General features: G+C 38.1%; 2 protein-coding genes across 3 annotated transcripts in view; both read right to left on the reverse strand.

The window, feature by feature from the left end:
• LOC109400449 (uncharacterized) overlaps positions 1-21,421 on the reverse strand; it is a 364,886-nt gene that overhangs the window by 55,073 nt on the left and 288,392 nt on the right. The window lies entirely within an intron of this gene.
• On the reverse strand, positions 552-1,520 carry LOC134285743 (uncharacterized). Its single transcript, XM_062847168.1, has 2 exons — positions 978-1,520; positions 552-912 (listed from the first exon to the last, which is right to left on the reverse strand). The coding sequence occupies exons 1-2, from the start codon at positions 1,469-1,471 to the stop codon at positions 552-554; spliced, it is 855 nt and encodes a 284-aa protein (XP_062703152.1). The 5' UTR covers positions 1,472-1,520.

Raw genomic sequence — 21,421 nt, forward strand, 5'->3', positions numbered from 1 at the left:
ACAGTAACAAAAATTTTGTAAACGATCTATTTTAAGGATTGTGAAGCTGCTGCTGAAAGGTACCGGGAAAAAATCGGTATGTGTTACGGTGTAAACCCGGCAACCGTTAAAACAACGCCGCAGGAAGTGCCTTTGACGATCACATTTGCCAACATCTACCAGTTTCTGGTAGTCGACCCCAATCCGTTCACTGGAGAACCCAAGAATTGTGCTAAAGGAATGGACGCGATCTTATATTACAAGAACGGTTGGGTGAAAAGTGTTTCGGGGAAAAAGGTGCACGATATTTTCGTAGTGCACGGAGTGGTTCGGCATTCATTTGCACTCAATGAAGAGCCACTTACCCCGTGGATTTTAATCAATGAGCCAGGAACAATACTCGCAGCCCATTGCAATTGCACCATCGGAATATTGGAAGCTTGCAGTCACATCGAGTGAGCTACAAGGAGAAACAAGAGCTTATGAATCGGAGTATTATGACACTAATATACATCCTTTTGTCTATTCTTTATCGAGTTTCAAAATTAAAAAAAAATCAATTCTAGAAGTTTTCAATGCATTAACGAAGAATATTTATTTAGAAACTGTTCAACAAAATCAAGAATGTTGCTCTTTTCTACGGGCATTCTCACTAAGATAAAACTGCTTTTCACAGCACTAACAGTTGGTATCTGAACAGCTTTGCGTTTGCCACCTCGGATGTAAGGGCCTCGTTCATACAGTGTAGACCGTTTCAAGGATTTAGGTTTGCTAATCTTGGGCACTGTTGCTTTTAAGATGTCCAGACTCATTTTCTGCAGTACACACCTACACATCAAGGTTGAGTTGGTAATTAAAGTGGAATCTTCGAATTGATTAACAAACGACTCATCGCATTCTACACAACCGCTATCAATCGATTTGAACGATGATCTGAAAATAGTTACAAACATAGCATTAAAACATGTTTTACCTTAGACTACAAATTCAAAACATACTCTGCGTTGCTTTGATTAACATCCAGGTTGGTTTCACGGAACTGATCCATCTGCACTTCGGATTCCGACATTGCGTTCTCAATAACAAGATTGGGTTGGTCGACGCAGCACCCAAAACTTTCGCTATGGTGATGATTCTGGTCATCGGGTACAGTTTCAGTTCCGTTCTCGGTTTCATCTTCCCGTTCTATCGTCATATCTGGCTCCGCTGAGGTCTCCTCGTCCGATAAATTTTGCGTCGGAACCCAGTCCACGTCCTCGGTCTCGAAACTTTTCGCTGGTCTGCCGTTCACAAAGTGCCGACTGCAGACACGGTGATGTGAAGCAGGATTTTTCTCTAACCCGCAAGCTTCTACCCAAAGTGTCAGCCGCTTCTCTGCCAAAACACGTTCAGCTTCGGTCATCCGTTTACGTACCGATGGAAGCCGGAACATTTGGTGAGTTTTATTGCTTGAGTAAACCGAACACGAACTTATTATGCAGTTTAAAACCATTTTGAAGATAGAAAAAAATCCGATGAAAAACCAAAACAAGTACCGACGTACCGACTGCACAAAAAGCAGTTTGACAGCTGATTTGCTGGTTGAAAACAAAATCGATCTTACACGGTTACACGAGTAAGCTTGTGTTAGTGAGATCGGGCTGCAAAACCACTATTGCCACTTGTGTTGCCGATGAAATATTCCTTACACAAAATTTAGATTGGACTTGGATGTCTGTTCTCTGTGGTAACATTACACTGCAATACATCAGGGTCCTGTTGTTTTCTAATTTCCCGTAGGAGAGAAAGAGAGCGATTTCTTGATGACGTCACCGTGCAATGGGCAATACAGCGCTCCCGTGTACTTCTGGAAGTGAACTGAGGCGAGAGATTTTTGGCGATGCTGTCACATGGATGTTTCGCATGCTTCGGCGTGGAGCACTCTGGCAGCGGCAGGGTGGTGGCATAGTGAGATTAAGTTGGAAAATTTACTTGGTTCCTATTGGATACGCACTAGTATTTCATAGTGGTTTGTTCACTTGAAGTTGTGAACATCAAAAGGATCGAATGAGTAGTTTATATCGTTTGTAGCAAAATGTTGACATTATAGTGATTTATTTTAGTTTTTATCAACTGTGTAGTGAACGCAGTGGACCTATGGACGAGACGCCACTGGTTCTATTGTCATTCGTTACGGTCGTTACGGTACTGAAAGTTGATGATGCTCGACTCCAGGATGGAACAGGTGGTGCCCCATCGCCGGCGCCACTAAGTACCAATATCAATATTCTCCCTTTTATCATTACCCGAGCAGAAGGGCATACTTTACAAATATCATGCGAAGAGCAACATGTGCTCTAATATCTAAAATTGTTATTGCTGCATTATTTTACGAAATGTTATAAGAACATCGCAATAACAGTTGGAGGTATTTGAACAGAGTTTGGTATTGATGTAGTATTTGTTGGTTTAGCAGTGAAAATAACCGAAGATCAAGATTTGCTATTTCATCATGAAGTCATCGAACAAATGAAACATTAATAACAAGAAATGTTATTAGTTTGTTATTCAATAACTTTGGGATAACAAATACAGCACTTGAATTTTTAAGTATGCATTCATTATTGAAATAACAAGACTTGTTATGGTCTAGGTGTTATTTATACAAAATTTTGGTATTCATTTTTGTTATTTTGCCTCTTATTACCCCCTAATGAAGGACATATCAAGGTATGGTAGTATTTAAGATAAATACCTTGATATGTTATTTCCTTGTTATTTTCTTCTGCTCGGGTAATGCTCGATCAAAGCAAACCACGGGACGTCCCGTGCAACAAAGGAGTACTGATGAATGGGTAGGCTGATGGGAGATTTCTTTCTTGTTGCGCCTCTTATCGTCCTAGTAGCCCATGGTCTCGGCGGGTCCGGAGGAAAAAAAAGCCGATAAAGGCATTCTCGCAGCGGCAGCAGTCATGCAAGAAGATTTACGGCAGACTAGATGGCGCCACGCCACCGTGCCCAAAGCAACCAACGACAGGAAAAAGCAAAATAGGCCTCCTCTGTCTGCGGATGGGTGCTTGGATGTTTGTGCGTGCGCGATGGACCGTCTGATTGCCGGTTTTGATGAAGATGCAACGATTTTGTTACGGATTTTTCATCCATTCTATCATTCTATCTTGCTGTTGCTGCCGGCCTTGCCTTGTTCGCACAGCGGGATTACAAACGATTTGGCATTCTGAACGATACGACGGCGCCCTACCAGTCTAGTATGTATGCATGGAGCGTGTGACTTTGATGAATTGTCGCTATAAATCGCGTGCGTATTAAAGTGGTGCTCGCATAAATTGGTGGTTGCAATAAAGGGAAATCATATTTTATTCTCAACGAGATACATTGTGAAGTTGTAAGATATAACAATTTATTAAAAAAAAAGGTTGTACTACAAATTTGCGATTTCCAATTGTTCGGGTTTCATCAACTCAATATTTTTCTCAGATAGAGTTTTGTTTTAGAATTTCCCAACGGAATATAGAGTAAAGGCGCTTAAGCCTAGGCTTGACAGGCAGGGCATACGGGGGAAATACCGTTGTCCCTTCCCAGGATTCCAGAGGACATGGAGTGACATTAATATTCTTAGCAAAGTCACTCCCAACGAAGCGTTATATAATTTTCCCTTTATACAGAACGGTTGGTACGAGATGTCCCCGTTTACTGATTCTAAAAACAATAAAAACGCTGCACAGTAGGCCTGGCCGCTTTAATGCTTATAATGTATCTCTGATGCACTGCAACCATTAATAATGACAAGAAAAATAATAGGAGTAGTCGATCCTATCATTTTCCAGGATTCTTTCAATGAATGGCTGTGCATGTGTGTAGACTAGACTAGACTAGACTAGAATTTCCCAACGGAATCTAGAAACTGAAGAACCTGTTAGCATTCCTCTAGTGTTTTTACGTTATAGAGGAGTAAGGTTAGTTTAAGCAACGTAGAATTTTTGATTTTTTATAACAAATGATATTTATTATAATAAAATGATTTGCAGTAAAAGTTTCAACAACGGCGTCATGGTTGCGATTTTTTCCGCAGTCAGTTCGCAGATTGTGAACAATCCTCGGGTACCCACTTTACGTAATTTATGTTTAGTCCCTTACTGTCAGAGCTGTCAGATCAGTGTAACACGCTAAATATAATTTACACAAAAGGCAATTTACACGGAAAAAATACACGGTTATGAATATTATTGGGTACCGGACTGGACACACAAAATTTGATCGTTTTCTTTGGTACATCGAGGTCTTGAAATTAGTCTATGGTTTCAACCTCGTTGACTGATAAAAACCATTGTGGTATTTACTTGTATCAAAACATTGAGTTTAACCATATCGATAAATATAAAAAAACTTGGTGCCAAAAAATACAAAAAGTGGTAAATTTCACCCGAAATCACGGTACCCGGGATAATCTAGATACCCCTAACACAGAGAACAGACATTCCAAGTCCAATCTGAACTTTGTGTAAGGAATATTTTATCAGCAACACAAGTGAAAACATCGTGGCGCTGCAATCGGTTAATTTCCCATACTAATTTAATTCACCACTTGAAATGTTTCAATTCACCACTGACTGTGGCAATATGGTGTTTGGCGGCGTTAGTGTTGTAATCGTGTATTGGTTTGCAACCTTACTCAAGTGAAGATTCAAATCCTTACACAACTTTCTGAATGAAATTTGGTCTAGCCAGGATGTCTGTTCTCTGTGCCCCTAATAAGCCAATTCCAAGAAGAAACCCGTGGGTCATTCCCAGATAAATTCTTGGAACAATACCTGGGAGGCTTACTTTTTGGGAGAATTTCTGGTAGATTACCTACAGAAATCCTGGAGAGAAAACAAAGACGATTTCCTGGGACATCTCCTCAGGAAAGGTAGGGGAAAAATTCTTGAGGAATTCCTGGAGATACTCCTAGAGGTATTGTTAAGGGAATTGTTAAGGGAATTTCAGAGAGACCTCCCAAAAGAACTCTTTAGAAAATTCTTTTAGGAATTTCTGGAGAAATTCATAAGGGCTTTCCAGGGATAATCTCTGAAGTAATTCCTGGAGAAACTTCTAGAGAAATTTCTAAAAGAGCTCCTAGAGGAGTTCCGGAGGGATAATTCTTAGAGAAACTCCTGGAAGAATACCCTAGGATTTCCGGGTAGAATATCTGGAACAATTCCTGGAACACTTCTAAGAAGAATTTGTGGGTAAATTCCTAGAGCAATTCTTGGAAAATTTTTAGATGAATTCCGTAGAATTTTTTCGAAAGAAAATATTGGAAAAACGTCTAGAAGAATTCTTGTTGAAAAAGCTAAGGAGTTCTTAAAGTAACTCTAGGAGGGCTTCTTGGGAGGTTTTAGAACATTTTCTGTAGGAATTCTTAAGGCAACTCTTGTTGAAGACCGAAAGTGGTCCAATGCTTAGTGTTAGAATTGGCATTCAACTAGTCGCACAAATTCGTAAGTAGTATCGGCGGCGTCATGGTCACGATTTTTTCCGCAGTCAAGTTCGCAGAATGTGAACAACCCTCGGTACCAGTTACGTAATTTATTTTTAGTCCCTTACTGTCAGAGCTGTCAGATCAGTGTAACACGCAGGGGGATGACGAAGGGCCAGAATCATCAACCCAGCATTCGATTCAACATGGTGTCCAATGTTTTTGTTTTGATTGCTTAATTCATGGAATAAATGCGCTGGAAACATCGACACTGCTTCGCTGCTACATATAATATCGTGCAAAGTGATAAAGAAAGAGAAACAATCATCAAATTCAACGATTTCGTTTTAAATGTGTAATTTCCGAAATAAGCACTAGCAACACACGAGACACACACCCGAAAATCAGGAGCAAATTAGGGTAAAGCGACCAGAAAGTGGGTACCAAAACCAGGGGTGTAAGTTGACTGTCAACTGGGAACAAATTTCGCCTACCCTTTAGAACCAGTAAAAAGACGTAAACCACAGAGAACAGACATCCAAGTCCAGTTCCGAAACTGTGTAAGGAATTTAACGGCCATTTGATATCGGCAACACAAGTGGCAATAGCGTGGCGCTGCAATCGGTTAATTTCCCATACTAATTTAATTCACCATTTGAAATGTTTCAATTCACCACTGACTGTGGCAATATGGTGTTTGATGGCGTTAGTGTTGTAATCGTGTATTGGTTTGCAACCTTACTCAAGTACAGATTCAAATCTTTACACAACTTTCCGAATGAAATTTGTTCTTGCCTGGATGTCTGTTCTCTGTGCGTAAACTACCAAACAAGAAAAGTTCAATTTTCAATTACAAAACTAAATTCAATAAAGTTTCATCATGCTAAAAGCAAGTCAGTATGTATGTGATTTGAACAAAAAGGATAATATATTCAGCATATTAGATTGAAAAATTTCATTCGGAAAAAATCAGTGTTCGGTTTTCACCATTATGAAATGGCAGCCTATTTATTGCACCCATAAACAACTAGAAACGCTCCATAGAAAATCAAAAAGCGCTCCATAAAGAATGAACATATGTTAGATGAAAATGTGCAATGTTACCCATAAATAATTGAAAACGTTCCATACTTTATAAAAAATGTACCGGTAAAACATAAAATTTACTCAATAAAAGTGAAATTTTGCTCCAATAAATAATACTGAAATGTTCCATAATAAAATACAAATGCTCCATAGAAAAATGCAAATGCTTCATAAAAAATTAAAATTGTACCCATAGAAAATTGAATATTGCTTCATAAAAAAATTAAATTGTACCATAAAAATTGAAATTGCATCATAGAAAATACATGAATTCTCCATAAGTATTATCAAACTTCACCATAGAAAATAGGAATTGCTCCATGGAAAATTGAAAATGCTCCATAGATAGCATATTCTCATAATTTAATTTTACAGGGCTAAATTGCTTTACATTGCACTGCTTTAGTGGTGCAAATGTTTAAAGTTATGGAGAATTTTCAATTTTTTATGGAGCAAATTGTATTTTATGTGGTGCAGTTCGATAATACTTATGGAGCATTTGTCTATTTTCTATGGTGCAATTTCATTTTTTTATGGTGCAATTTAATTTTTCTATGGAGCAATAGTCAATTTTCTATGGGTACAATTTTATGTTTTTATGGAACGTTTGCTTTTTTCTATGGAGCATTTGTATTTTATTATGGAGCATTTCAGTATTATTTATTGGTGCAAAATTTCACTTTTATTGAGAAAATTTTATGTTTTACCGGTATATTTTTTATAAAGTATGGAACGTTTTCAATTATTTATGGGTAACATTGCACATTTTCATGGAACATATGTTCATTCTTTATGAGGCGCTTTTTGATTTTCTATGGAGCATTTGCAATTTGTTATGGTTGCAATAACCTTTTGCCATTATGAAATATTAGCCTCTACTCTCGCTTGTTTTTGTTGTTGCTTTGTTTGAAGAGCGAAAATCGGCTAAAAATTGAAATCTCCTTGGGCGATTATTTTTCTCAAATGAAAGGATAATTGAACACTGTTCTATATAAGACGAGCGAGGGTTTTTTATGTTATTGTACTTTTCACAACGGCGCACGTCCTGAAGGTTTAAATGTGCTTTAGCTTTAACAAAGTTTTCCTAAAAGGAATTAAAAAAAAAACTCCTTGAGCAATTCATGTGAAAACTTCAAGAGCAATTCCAGGGAAAACTCCTAGAAGAGTTCTTGAGGAAATCTCTAAAGGAATTCCTGTGGGTATTCCCAGAAGGATGTCAAGGTGAATTACTAAGAAAGATACTGGACAAACTCTAAGAAATATCTAGAGTTATTTTTGGAAAATTCTTGTAAGAATTCGTTTAGGAATTCTCAGAGGCATTTTCAGAGAACTTGTGGAGAAGTTTGTGAGAAATTGCTATTTTTTTCCAACATCGGGTGTTGAAACTGTAGCCACAGCTGTAGAAGCGTGGATATTCAGCATGACCATGCTGAGGGTAACGGGTTCGACTCCCGGTCAGTCCAGAAACTTTTCGTTATGGAAATTCCCTCGGCATTATTGGGCATAGAGCATCTTCGTACCTGCCACACGATATACACATGAAAAATGGTCATGGGCAGAGGAAGCTCTTGTGAAGGAATACAGGAATTCTTCAGAAAAAAAAAACACCAGAGAATTGTTCTGAACGACTCTTTAGACGAATTTTTAAAGAATTTCCTAGGTGAATTTCCAAAAGATTTCCTTGGAAAATTCCTTGTAGTTTTCTCAAGAGAAATTCTGGGTGAATTGTTAAAGAAATTCCTGGGCGACCTCCAAAAGGAGTTAGAGGAAACAATTTGATATAATTTTCGGAAGAATTTCTCAAGAGGCATTCTTGAGGTAACTTCTAGAGGAAACTTATGAGCATTCTTGGAAAATTTCTAGGGAAATCTCTGGGAAAAAGTGCTAGTGGAATTTCTGGGAAAACTCTTAAAGAAAGTCCTGAGAAATTCTTAGACAAAATGCAGGACGAATTCCTAAAGAAATATCAGAGGAAATTCCTGGGAGAATAGCTAAAGGAGTTCCTAGATGAATTCCTGGTAGAGTTCCTGTGGAAATTGATGAGATTATTTCTAGAGGAAATACTGAGAAAACTCTTAAAGGAATTCATGGAGGCATTTCTGACAAAATATATTGATGTGCGTTGACGTCCATGTACACATTAAAAACCCATTTTCGATGGACAAAATGAAATTTTGATTGCAAAAAACACTTCACTTTTGCAAAACAAAAATTAAAAATGAATAACTTTTACAGTAAAACTAGGAAGTACGAGGAAATTCCTTTAAAATCTTCTAATGTGCTTATCTTCGGACAAATAGGCCTATTTTGTCTGCGAGTGTCGAGTGTTGTACTAAATGCTGAAAAGTGATAGTGAAGCATAACATCTAACTCATATGATTCCGTAGCTTTGAGGTGAAGGAGCATCCATCTAGTGAATAGGGAGTCTAGAGTTCGATTCTCGCCCGAGCATGTGGATCTATTTTTCGCAATCCTAATTTAAATTTGTCCATCGAAAATGTGTTTCGGCTGTGTACATGATGGACATCAAAGCATTTTGAAGTGTGTTTTACACTAGATTTTGTTCAGCCTAATAACAAGAAAATTGCACTTCTGGAGACAATCAATGGGGGCTCCCATACACATGAATTTGCGGGGACGTCCCTGTGAACCGTGTGTGTAAAAAAACACAGTAGGCGGGCAGTACGACGTTTGCCGGGGCAGCTAGAAACTAAGATAAACGTCTGTCTCAACTGTTGAACAATGCTTTGTGGTTTAAAACAAGATGCCATATAGGCGGAGCTTATTTCTTAGGCAATCCCTTAAGGAATTCCTGAAAAAACCTGAATCACTGAGTTGGTCCTACCTAGAAATTGCATTTTTGTTGTTGTCTTACTCATTTTCCGTTAAAAGTGAGACAACTCATGGGCAATTAGGTCCCACTTTTAGCTGAAATCACAGAAAAAACACTTAGAACAACTTTCATTAAAAAACATCGTCACGAAAACGTAATCGCCCAATGATAAACGTACTGTATTTGGCCGGGCTACCACTAGATGGCGGAAGTGAGCAAACATCAAACAGGAGCAAAACCAATTCCAGCGCCGCGAGTGGTCAATTGACCAACTACTGAATATTTAAATCAACTGTCAAAAAGGTTGGGAAGCGATCAGAGTATGACGTCTGTTTTTCTGTGCTGAAACTATTGTATGTTGCTTAAAAATAAAACGCGCCGCAAATTTCCAATTGGCCTCAAGCCTTAGATGCTAACTGGAAAGTACACAGGGTCAAATATTAGACAAGGAAAGAACTCAAGAAACAACATCTGTTTATTGACACTAACGAAAATTCGATCGAGTCAAATAAGGGGCCGTCCATTAATTACGTTAGGGTTTTTGGGGGGAGGGGGGGTTTGAAAAATCTAACGGGCCATACAAAAATATTTGGATTCTCATACAAAAAATCTTACAAGGGGGGGTGGGGGTGTCGAAAAATCGCGAAAATTGCCTTACGTAATAAATGGACAGCCCCCAAGATGTTTGAGCATTGGTTTCTTTTTGATCAAATATTTGACCCAGTGTACTGGGATCTTAAAATGCTTAAAATTCATCGCGAAGAATCAAGTATCATTTCGACTATATAGTGCTTGTGTTAGTGAAATAGGATTAACGTCAGACTTTTTTCCTGATTGGTTGGCGACGACTCTGGCGATGGTTTCACTCGCGACGGATCCACATAGTCGCGTTCGATAAGGTGCAAAATCGACAATAAGTAGGAACACAAAAGATTTATCGATTTCTTAGTAAGTCCCACTCAGTCACTGAGTAGGATCTTTTTCTCTGTGTAGCGCTGGATACTGAATGCAATAAGTTTTTGACTACACTTTCGCTTCTGGCGCCAACTAGAAGCATTCAATAAAAATGTAAACAGAAACCACAGAAAAACAGACGTCACACTCCACTCGTCTCCCATCGAACACATTTTTAACGATTGATTTAAATATTCGGTAGTTGGTCGATTGACCACTCGTGATGCTCTGGCATCGTTTTTACTCCTGTTTGACATTTGCTTACTACCGCCATCTAGTGGTGGTCTGGCCAATTACAGTACGATTAGCATTGGGCGGTTGCGTTTTCGTGACGATGTTTTTCAATGAAATTTGTTCTAAGTGTCACGTCTGTTTCTCTGTGCTGAAACCATTCTATTGCTAAATTATCAGCAATATTTTCCTGGAATCAGTACAAATTACTAGACATTTCAGAAATTGTGCTGAAATTCAGTTTTTTTTATGTTGAATACATTCAGCATGGTAAAAATCAGCAAAATCGACTGGTTATTTATCAAAAATGTTTAGGGTGTAGTCATATTGACTCCAATAGGAATTGGCAAGAAAAACAGTACAATTCGCAACAAATCACAAAATCACCATACACAGTGAAATGCTTCCACAGAGAACAGACATCCAAGTCCAGTTCCGAATCTGTGTAAGGAATTTAACGGCCATTTGAAATCGGCATCTCAAGTGGCAATAGCGTGGCGCTGCAATCGGTTAATTTCCCATACTAATTTAATTCACCACTTGAAATGTTTCAATTCACCACTGACTGTGGCAATATGGTGTTTGGTGGCGTTAGTGTTGTCATCGTGTATTGGTTTGCAACCTTACTCAAGTAAAGATTCAAATCCTTACACAACTTTCCGAATGAAATTTGTTCTAGCCTGGATGTCTGTTCTCTGTGATGCTTCGGAAACAGCCTCTAACTAGTAAACATTCCGTCTACAGCTAATTATAATTAGACACCTCTTTTTAACAAGATAAAAAACCGGCTTTCGCTACCGCTGTGTAAACTTCGCTTTCTACAAGCTCCGCACTCATATCAGCTGTTGTTCCGCCACTATGGGGCATGCAAAAGAAAAAAAAAAAACGGGAAGAGTCATAATGACTAGGTACCCTTTGGCGCCTATTACAAGAAGATGTTGGTGTGAAATGCCTCATTTCTGTGAAAGGATCGAGCCTAATATTTAACTCTAAAATATGTCAATAGGCATGATAAGTACATATACTTATAAGGTAAACGTTATAACGGCATAATTTTGAAAAAAAAATGATAATTATTTAAAATTGAATGGCTCTGGATTACTACAAAATAATTGCAAATGTGGTCGTTGAAGTGTGCGTAGTACTGTATACTGGAAACGTCACTCAGGAACCTTCCCGCTGGCTGCGGCATAATGCATATCAGCGTGGAAAGAGAAAGGATTTGACTATGCATTCGCTCGCCCAAGGCAGACCGTGAAATCCATTATACAGGGTGTTAGGTTCCTGAGTGCAAGCTTTTTAAAGGGCGATAGAGGACCATAAATGGTGAAAAAAAATGTTCTACGCATATGGCCAAATCTCAACCGTTACGTAGTTATTGAACTTCCCATGTTTTTGACTCTTATTGCCTTAACTGGCTATAGCTTTAAAATGGTCAAACTTATCGCTGTTTTTTTGCCCTTATTCGAAAGATTATTGAATTTTCTATCAAATGCCATCTTTGAATCGATTGGTTTAGTTAAATAACTAAGTTTTCTAGAGCAAAATGGCTAAAAATAGTGTGTTTTAATTTGATTTTGTCAATTATCTTTGAAACATGCGTAATAAATTAAAATTCTTTCTTTGGCAAAGTTGTGCCCCCTGTTTCACTCTACAATTCGTTATTTGACATCAAACTTCTAGCTCTTATCGTTTTCTTGCAATTTCGAATTAAACATCGCATTTCAGAACATAAATTTGCAACTGTCATGGTAAGCACTTTTTTGCGCACTGTGCCGCACATTAACATCAAAATTGCAAGAAAACGATAAGAGCTAGAAGTTTGGTGTCAAAGAACGAATTGTAGAGTTGAACAGGGGCCACAACTTTACCAAAGAAAGAATTTTAATTTATTAAGCATGTTTCAAAGATAAATTGACAAAAACAAATTAAAACACGCTATTTTTAGATATTTTGCTCTAGAAAACTTAGTTATTTAACTAAACCAATCCATTCAAAGATGCCATTTGATAGAAAATTCAATATTCTTTCGAATAAGGGTAAAAAAACTGCGATAAGTTTGACCATTCTAAAGTTATAGTCAGTTAAGGCAATAAGAGTCAAAAACATGGGAAGTTCAATAACTACGTAACGGTTGAGATTTGGCCATATGCGTAGAACATTTTTTTTCACCATTTATGGTCCTCTATCGCCCTTTAAAAAGTTTGCACTCAGGAACCTAACACCCTGTATGTATTTGCGTTAGTTCATATGCGAGAGGGTATGTTTGGGAAGTAATTGGCTGCAGCATAGGTTCACATTTGTTTAGTGGATTCCCAATGCACAGACATGAGATTCGGGAACGCAATTTGCCCTTATCCCCATTATCATCTTATACTCTCACTCTCTCCATAGTCAAATCTAGCCCAGAAGGCTGAATGGCGACGACGACCATCTGACTCCCAGTATGTATTGAGGTTAGGTCTCCTATAGAAATGCGACTTTCTCCCCCTGGCAAATACATCCCGTATGAACACGACCCATCCATCGCATGGGAATGACCGCGTCCTCCGTGGCCTCGATCTTGGGGCGATCGATTGTATGCTAATAACAGTAGTGCCTATACACTATCCAGCGCGGTGGCACCCCACCACACTGTACCAGTGAATAACAGGGTGGGCCCCACGATGATGATAAAGAGTGCTGCATAGCATACACAGTACGAACGAATAGCACACTAAAAACGGGTTTCAAATGAAATTGAAAGCCTCGCGAGCGCTCGTTTTTAAAAAGGGAAACCATCCGCCGTCGTCGTCGTTCTATCGTTCGTCTTCGCGTCTTGATTATTGCCTGCATCAAAACATACAACCCAGTCCGGGAGAAACTGGGTGAAACTCGATGGTTGGTTGTTGGTCCGGATTATACCTAGCTAGTATGAATGGCGACGGAGGACGACGACGGTGGATAAATTTTCCACCATATGGATTGCGATTATTCCTTAATCGATTTTCAGAAGAGAGTTTGGAATCCGATTCACTTTCTCCCGAGTCTGTGGTGCTGTGTTACCCCGTACCGGTTCACTTTCTGAGTAAAAGTGCGGTTTTGAGTCAGCATACCGAAAATTTGCAACCGACATTGGCACTCTGTGATATTTCTGTTCAGTTGGAATTCTTTCAAAAGATGTTTCGGATTTTTTTCCAGGATTCGACTATAATGTTTTTTTTTTCAAATGTTTTTTTACGAATTTTTCTTGAAAAAACATTGTAAATCATTATTATTAAAAACTAACTTTAAGAATCCAATTTTTTAAAAGAAGTTTTACCTATCCATTCCGTTTATTAAGGGATTTTTGCCAAAAATCCAAATCAATGGAATCTGGGAGCAACTTCCATAAGATTCACTGAGCTCTGCGGGTATCGGGAATTATTATAGGAACAGGTTCTGGCAGTTCTTAAAAGACTTTTGGAATCGTTTTGGATATCATAATAGCTTTGGATTGTCCACAGTTACTGCGACAAAGTCACTCCGTTTCCAAATTTATGGCGAAAAACTTATGAAAATATGCCATTATATGATATCATGACTACGAGTCATGATATCATGACGTTAACGACGATTAACATAAATATTTACGACAAACCTACACGCAGATAAATAAATTGTAAACACAATAAAATTCTAGTTCAAATCAACCGATTTTTCAGTTTACTATAGCGACAAACTGATTTCTAGTTTAAACTGAACTATTCTATTGTTTGATAATACAAATATTTTCGTTTGTCTAAATTTTTGTCAGTTTGTTAAAACAAACAGAGATATGGTATTTTCAACATAAAATAATGGATTGATTCAAACGACTGCACTTTTGCCACTAACAAACCCGGAATGTGATTGTGTTGGTGACGGCAGCAACTGCGGCAGCTCGAAAATCTATTTTTAGACCGTCGGTAAGCAGATGGGGAGGAGAACGACTAAAAAAAGACAAAAAAGGCGAAACCGATCAACTTTTTGTGGATGCTGTCGTGAGTACCTGCGCGTTATCCATCACGGCCAAAGCTGCACTTGAAAGTTGGCGTGATGTATTTGCTGCACCTTCTTCGTTGTGGCGATGTTGGGGTAAGCATTTTATAGACGTGTGAGTGCTTTCGGACCATGTTTATGGTTTTAATTTTGTTGAAACAAATGAAATTTTTGACATTATATGAAATGGGGGTTATCGGTTGTTTTTATCGAGAAACTCTAATTGAAAACAATTAAATATAACATTGAAATAAGTAAATTCTCAGTTTGAAAATCAACCATGCGTTTTATTGTTTTAAACAAGCGCCATTTTTCTGCGTGTATGCTTGCTTTCATTTATTGAACATCGGTAGTCTGTGTCATGGAAACATGCCACTGAGTCATAGAACTACGGTGTATAAAACAATTGTCCGTACAGCAATTTTTTTGTCAAAGTAATTTTTCATTTAAATGTTTATAACTTTTTTATACGTCAATCAAAAACGCTGATCAAAACAAACAAGTGCGAGCATTTTACTCGTTTCACAAACCCAAACCTCTGAAGCCATTTTTCTCTTGCCATCTCTGATCGCGAGTGTCCAAGGGTCAGCTTTTCGGTCAGGGGGCTTTTAGCTTTTATAATATGCGCAATACGATAAAATTGAATATAATAACATTATATTCTACAAGCATTATTTAACCCTTCAGCAGTCTCGCTGCTGTATTTTGAACAAAACGTTAAAAAAAGCTCGAATGATCTACAGAAAGTAACGTGGTGCTGGTAGCGGTGACCAATTTCTGGAAGATTTTTTTGCTCGTGCATTATTTTGCTCTATTTTTCTGGTAATGTCTACAAAATATTCATAAGAAAATATAGCTGAACTCTTTAAGAAATTACAAACTCTTCTGAGGACTAACCTAGAATGTCCGGGTTCCTATATGAGTCCTTTTTAAATTATCTTCCAATACTATTTGCTGAAGGAATTACTTCAGAAATTCTTGAAATATTAAAAAAAAAATCATCAGGTATTCCTGAAGAAGTTGTTGGGTATATTCCTGAAAAGATGATTGAAGGATTTCTGAAATTCCCGGAGGAACTCCTGAATGAATATTCGAAGAGAACCTGAGAGGAATTTCTAAAGATATCATTTTAGGAATTCTTGGAGCAATCCCTGGAAGAACGCCCGGAGCAGTTCCTGGAAGACTTCCTGGATAAATCCCTGAAGAAACACCTGGATGAATCCCAGGAGGAATTCTACCAGGAATGCCTGGAGGAAGCCCTGTAGAATCCCTAGAGGAATTCCCGGAGGAATCTCTGGAAGAATTTCTTAAGGTATACGTGGAGGAATTTCTGTATAAGTTAGAGGAGGAATACCTTGAGAAATATCTGAAGAGATCTTATGAGGAAACCCTAGCAGAAATCCTAGATAAATTTGTGGAGGAATCCTTGCACAAAACTCTGGAGAAATTCCTGAAGGAATTCTGGGAGCAATACATAGAAAAATTTCAGAAGAAATCTCTTGAGGAATTCCTAGAGGAAATCTTAGAGAAATTTCAGAAGGAATCATTGGAGGAATTCTTGGAGAAATCCCTGAAGCAATTCATGGAAAACCCTCTAGAGACTGGAGGAATGCCTGGAGAAACATCTGAACAAATTCCTGGCTTAATTCCTGGAAGAATTCTTGGATGAGACCCAACAGCAATTCCTGGAAACATTTCTTGGATGAATTTTTGGAGTAATCTCTGAAAAAAAAATCCTCGAGGAATTCCCGAAGAAATCTCCAGAGGAATTCTGGGGGGAGTTGCTGAAGAAAAATCTGAAAAAAAAATCCCTTGAGAAATTCCAGGTGGATTTCCTGGAGGAATTTCTGGAGGATTCCTTGGAGGAATTCGTGAAGAAATCTTTGGAGGAACCCCTGTAGCAATTCCTGGTCGAATCTCTAGAGGAATTCCTAGAGGAATGTCTGAAAGAATCTCTGAATAATTCCAGAAATCATGCTTGGAGAGTTTCCTGGAAGGATCTCTAAAGAAATCTCTAGAGGATTTCCTGTAGAAATTCCTGAAGGAATTGCTGACATTGGCCTGGAGGAATTCCTAGAAGTATTCCTGTGGGAATTGCTGGAGGAATCTCTAGAGGAATTCTTTAAAGAATTACTGGTTGAATTTCTAGAGGAATTTTCAGAGGAGTTCTGAGAGATTTCTATTTCTATTTCTGCAAAAAATTCCTTGAGAAATTTCTAGCGGAATTTCTGCAGAATTCCTGGAAAAATTCTCGAAGGAATCCCTGGGAGAATCCTTGCAGAAATTTGGTGAGAAATCCCTGGAGGAAAACCTGGGGGAATCCCTGAAAAATTCTTGAAGGTATATCTGGAGAACTTCCTGGAAGAATTTCTTAAGGAACCTCTTAATCCCTGGAGGATTTGCTGGCAAAATCCTTGGAGGAACTTCTGGAGGATTTCCTGGAGGAATCTTCGAAGGATTTCCTGGATCGATGGGAAAACGCCTGGAGAAATTCGTGGAGAAATTTTTGGAAAAATTCCTGAAGCATTTCCTGATGGAATCTCAGGAGAAATTCCTGGAGAAAAGGCTGGAGGAATCCCTACAGGAATTGCTAACATTATTTCTGAAGGATGTGCATGAGCAATTCATGGAGAATTTCCTGTAGGAGTTCTTGGAGAAATTCCTGAAGGAGTTCTTGGAGAAATTCCTGGAGGAATGACTGGACGAATGCCTGGAGGAATTCCTGGAGGTTTTCTTTTGGGAAATGCTGGAGGAATCCTTGAAGAAATTTCTGGAGGAATCTTTGGAGGAATTCTTGCTACAATTACTGGGTGAATTTCTGGGAGAACCTCTAGAGAAGCTCTGGGCCAAATTTCTGAAAAATCCCTTTGAAATTGGAGGAATGGAGGAATTTGTAGAAAAAAATCTGGAGAAATTCTTGGAGAAATCCTCCGAGGAATATCTGAAGAAATTCCTGGGGGAATCCCTGAAAGTTTTTCTAGAGAAATTACTGGATGGCTTACTGGTAAAATTGATGATAGAATTTCTTGATTAATTCCTGGTGAAATTCCTGGAAGAATCCCTGAAGAAATTCCTGGAATAATTTCTCGAGGAGACCCTGGAGAAATTCCTGGAGGAATATCTAGTGGAGTTCATGAACGAATCGCTGAAAAAAAAAATCCTGAAGAAATCTCTGTAGGAATCCAAGGAGGAATTCTTGGAAGATTGCTAGGAAAATTTCCTGAAAAAATGCCTAGGAGAATTTTTTTTTTTAAAAGACATGGACACGTTCAATGCTTCCAGTGAGCTATTTGCTCTTTGAAGGAAGCACGACACTAGACAACGGACTGGTGGAATTCTTGGAGGATTCCCTGAAGTAATTCCTGGAGCAACCTTTGGATGAATCCCTGTAGGAGTCTCTGGAAAAAATGCTTGGAAGAATCCCTTGAAGATTTTCTGGATAAATTTCTGTAGGAATTCATGGTGGAATTCTTGGAAGAATCCAAGAAGCAATTACTGGAGGAATATTCCTCCAGAGATTGCTGGATTCCTAGTGAGATTCTTGGAAAAATCTATGAAAAAAAATTTTGTAAGAATTTTTAGAGGGATCCTAGAGGAACGCCTGTAGGAATCTCCAGAGGAACTCCTGAAGAAATCTCTAGTCGAATTTCTGGCGGAATTTCTAGAGAAATCTCTAGATAAATTTCGTGGAGGATTTTTTAAAGAAATCCCTGCAGAAATTCCCTGGAATCCCTGTAGAAATTCCCTGGAATCCCTGCAGCTATCCCAGGAAAAATTCCTAGAGGAATTCCTGAAGAAATTGAATCTCTTAAGGAATTCTGAGAGGAATACCAGGAATAATTCCTGAAGAAATCGCAGATGGAGTTCTTGGAAAAATTCTAAAGAAACCATTAGAATAATTCCAAAAGAAACTCCAGAAGGAATCTCAGAAGCCATTTCAAGAGGAATTTCTAAGGGAACCAATAAACTGAATTAATTCCTGGAGGAGTTTCTTAAAAAATACAAGGAGGAACTCCTAAAGGAATTCTAAGAAGAGTTCCTGGGATAATCTTTGGAGGTTTTTTTTTTAAATAAGTTGTTCCAGAAAGAATCACAATGAATGAATTCTCGAGTTAAGCCCTGCAGAAATTCTTGGAGGATTCCATGGAGGCATATCCTAGAGGAATGCCTGCAGGGATTAACGGAGGATTCTCTAGAAACACTCCTTCAAAAATCACTAGAAAAATTCCCGGAGGAATTTCTGGAGGAAACTCTAGTGGCATTTTGAGGGGAATCCCTGGAATAATTTTTGGAGGAATCTCTGAAGAAATTCGTGGAGGAATCCCTGGAAGAGTTCCTGAAGAAATTTCAGATGGATCCCTGGAGAAATTCTGAAAGAATTCTAAGAAAAGTTGTGGAGAAAATGCTTGAGGAATCCCTGTAGCAGTTTCAGAAGGAATCCCTGCAGGCATTCCTAAGGGAATCCCTAAACAGTCCCTGGAGGAAGTACTGGATTAATTCCTGGAGAAGTTCCTGAAAGAATTCCAAGAGGAACTCCTTGGAAAGTGTTCGTGGGAGGAATTTTTGAAATAATCCCTGGAGTTGTTCCTGAAAGAAACACAGAAGAAATTCCCGGATGAGTCCCTGGAGGAATTCTTGAGGGAAAACCTGGAGGAATTCGTGAAGCAATCCCATGAGGAACTTCTCAGGAAATCCCAGGAAAGCTTTCTCAACAAATTCGTGGAAGAATTTCTGTAGGAAAAAATATGAAGGAATTCATGTCTGCAATAGACTGTCCCAAAAAAAATCGATGTTCGAAAAGTCAAGGTGCTCAACCCTTTATTGAAAGATATGCATATTTGAAGCATTTTTGCAGAACATTTCGATTTTCTAAAAAATCATTTAGAGGTTCCGCTAGGGCGATTTTTAAAAAATGGCCTTTTTTCATGAAAAGTCTCAAAAAAATCATTTTTTCGAAATATTTTTTCAACTTCTGATTTTTTTCAATATTTTTGTATTTTTCTATGGACCTCTAGGCATTCTTGAAGGGGATAAGTTTTTGAAATATTGTATTTATATTGACGGCAGAACCGTTTTTATGTTAATAAAAGGAATATTTTTTGAGAATTTTTCATCTAAATTTGAGAAAAAAATACATGCACGATTTTTTATTTTCAATTTTGACAGTTTTTTCTGATAATACTATTTGTATGCGTCATTTCTCTAAAAAAAGATTTAAAATATCTTGTCTAGAAGCTGAGATATTAGGATTTTAGTAAATGGGCAAATTTTCAAATTTTTGCAAAACTTTGTATATTTGGAATATTGTTAGGTCTTTGCGACACTCCAATGTTCGTATTTGTATTTAAAAAAAGGTTAAAAAAAACAGCTATCCTTGTTGGATGATCAAGCTAGTTTAAATATGGATATTTTATTCTGGGCTGGTTTGCAGTAGATTCATTAAGAGCTTTCTGAATAACTACAAATATGACGGGTATTGTGGTTACTGGTAGCAACGCATTGAATCCGAGATTACGTCGTGGAATTCCCGACTACTGCGCCCCTTTTTTCTGAAATAGAACGACCATTCCATGCAGAGATTCTATAATATTGATAAAATCAATAAAAAACATAGTTAAGTCTAAAAATCATAACGTTTAGGAATCATAAGATCGCGTATTTCCCCAAAAGCCTATTATTGTCTATTATTTTCTAAGTTTTTTAAAATCAGTCTTGACTTCACTTAGTTATTTTTTAATGATTTCATCACTATTATGTTACCTCTGCATGAAATGGTTTTTACTACTTCAGAAAAGGGGTGTAATAGTCGAGAATTCCACCACATAATATCGAAATTTATGCGTTGCTACCAGTAATCACGATAACCGTCATTGTTGTACATAGTTATTCAGATAAAAGCTCTTCATGGATCTATCGCCAATCACCCCAGATTAAAAGATCCATATGTAAACTAGCTAGACCATCCAACAAAGACAGCTGTTTTTTTTAACTTTTTTTCTAATATACGAACATTGGAGTATCACAAAGACCTTACAATACTCCAATTATACAGAGTTTTGCAAAAATTTGAAAAATTGTCCATTTACTTAAATTACATATGTGTTGCGACGCCGTGGTAGGTTTTAAAAATACGTTGAACAGGCCTAGTCTCAGCATAACAGCGTACACGCGGTTGTAGTGGTAGGATGCGATAGAATTGCCCATTGCACGGTGACGTCATCAAGAAATCGCTCTCTTTCTCTCCTACGGGAAATTAGAAAACAACAGGACCAACACCTGTCAAATTTGACAGGTACTGGTCCTGTTGTTTTCAAACTCTCTGAAGGAGCAAAAGAGATAGAATTTCGCCGTGAGGTGGTCTATAGGGAAAAGGAAAAAAGGCTAGCAGAAATCTGTTTACTATTGAGCGGAAAGTAGCGTCATCGTGAATACTCGAAGTTAAATCGAACAAATTAGGTTCAGAAGTGCCGTTTGTTAGCAATAATATTGTGAATTATTTTGTGCCATGAGGTCGAAAAGTTGGTGCGAATCACTACAAAAATCTCTTGGGTAAGCAATTGAAGTGCAGTGACCAATATAGGATTAGTAATGTTTACCAAAAAACTTCCTCAGCCTCGGTGGATTTGCTGCAGACACACAACAGCAGCCGGTAGGGCAAATAGGGGAGAAAGGTCCATTGTGGTACACTGTGAGTAGTAGCATGTAGAGAAAAGCTAAAAAAAGACTTACCTGTTTCTTGAATTGTTTATGTATCCCATTGGTCAGGTTAGGGTGAAGGCGCCAAGTACGATCTAAGCCTAAGATGGCGCCGTAAGTGTGCGAATTATCGTTTGCTCTGACAAAATTAGTTTTTTATTGATTGTCGTCGTGTTTGAAACTCATAA

This window comes from Aedes albopictus, chromosome 1, assembly GCF_035046485.1.
Source record: "Aedes albopictus strain Foshan chromosome 1, AalbF5, whole genome shotgun sequence".
NCBI lineage: Eukaryota > Metazoa > Arthropoda > Insecta > Diptera > Culicidae > Aedes > Aedes albopictus.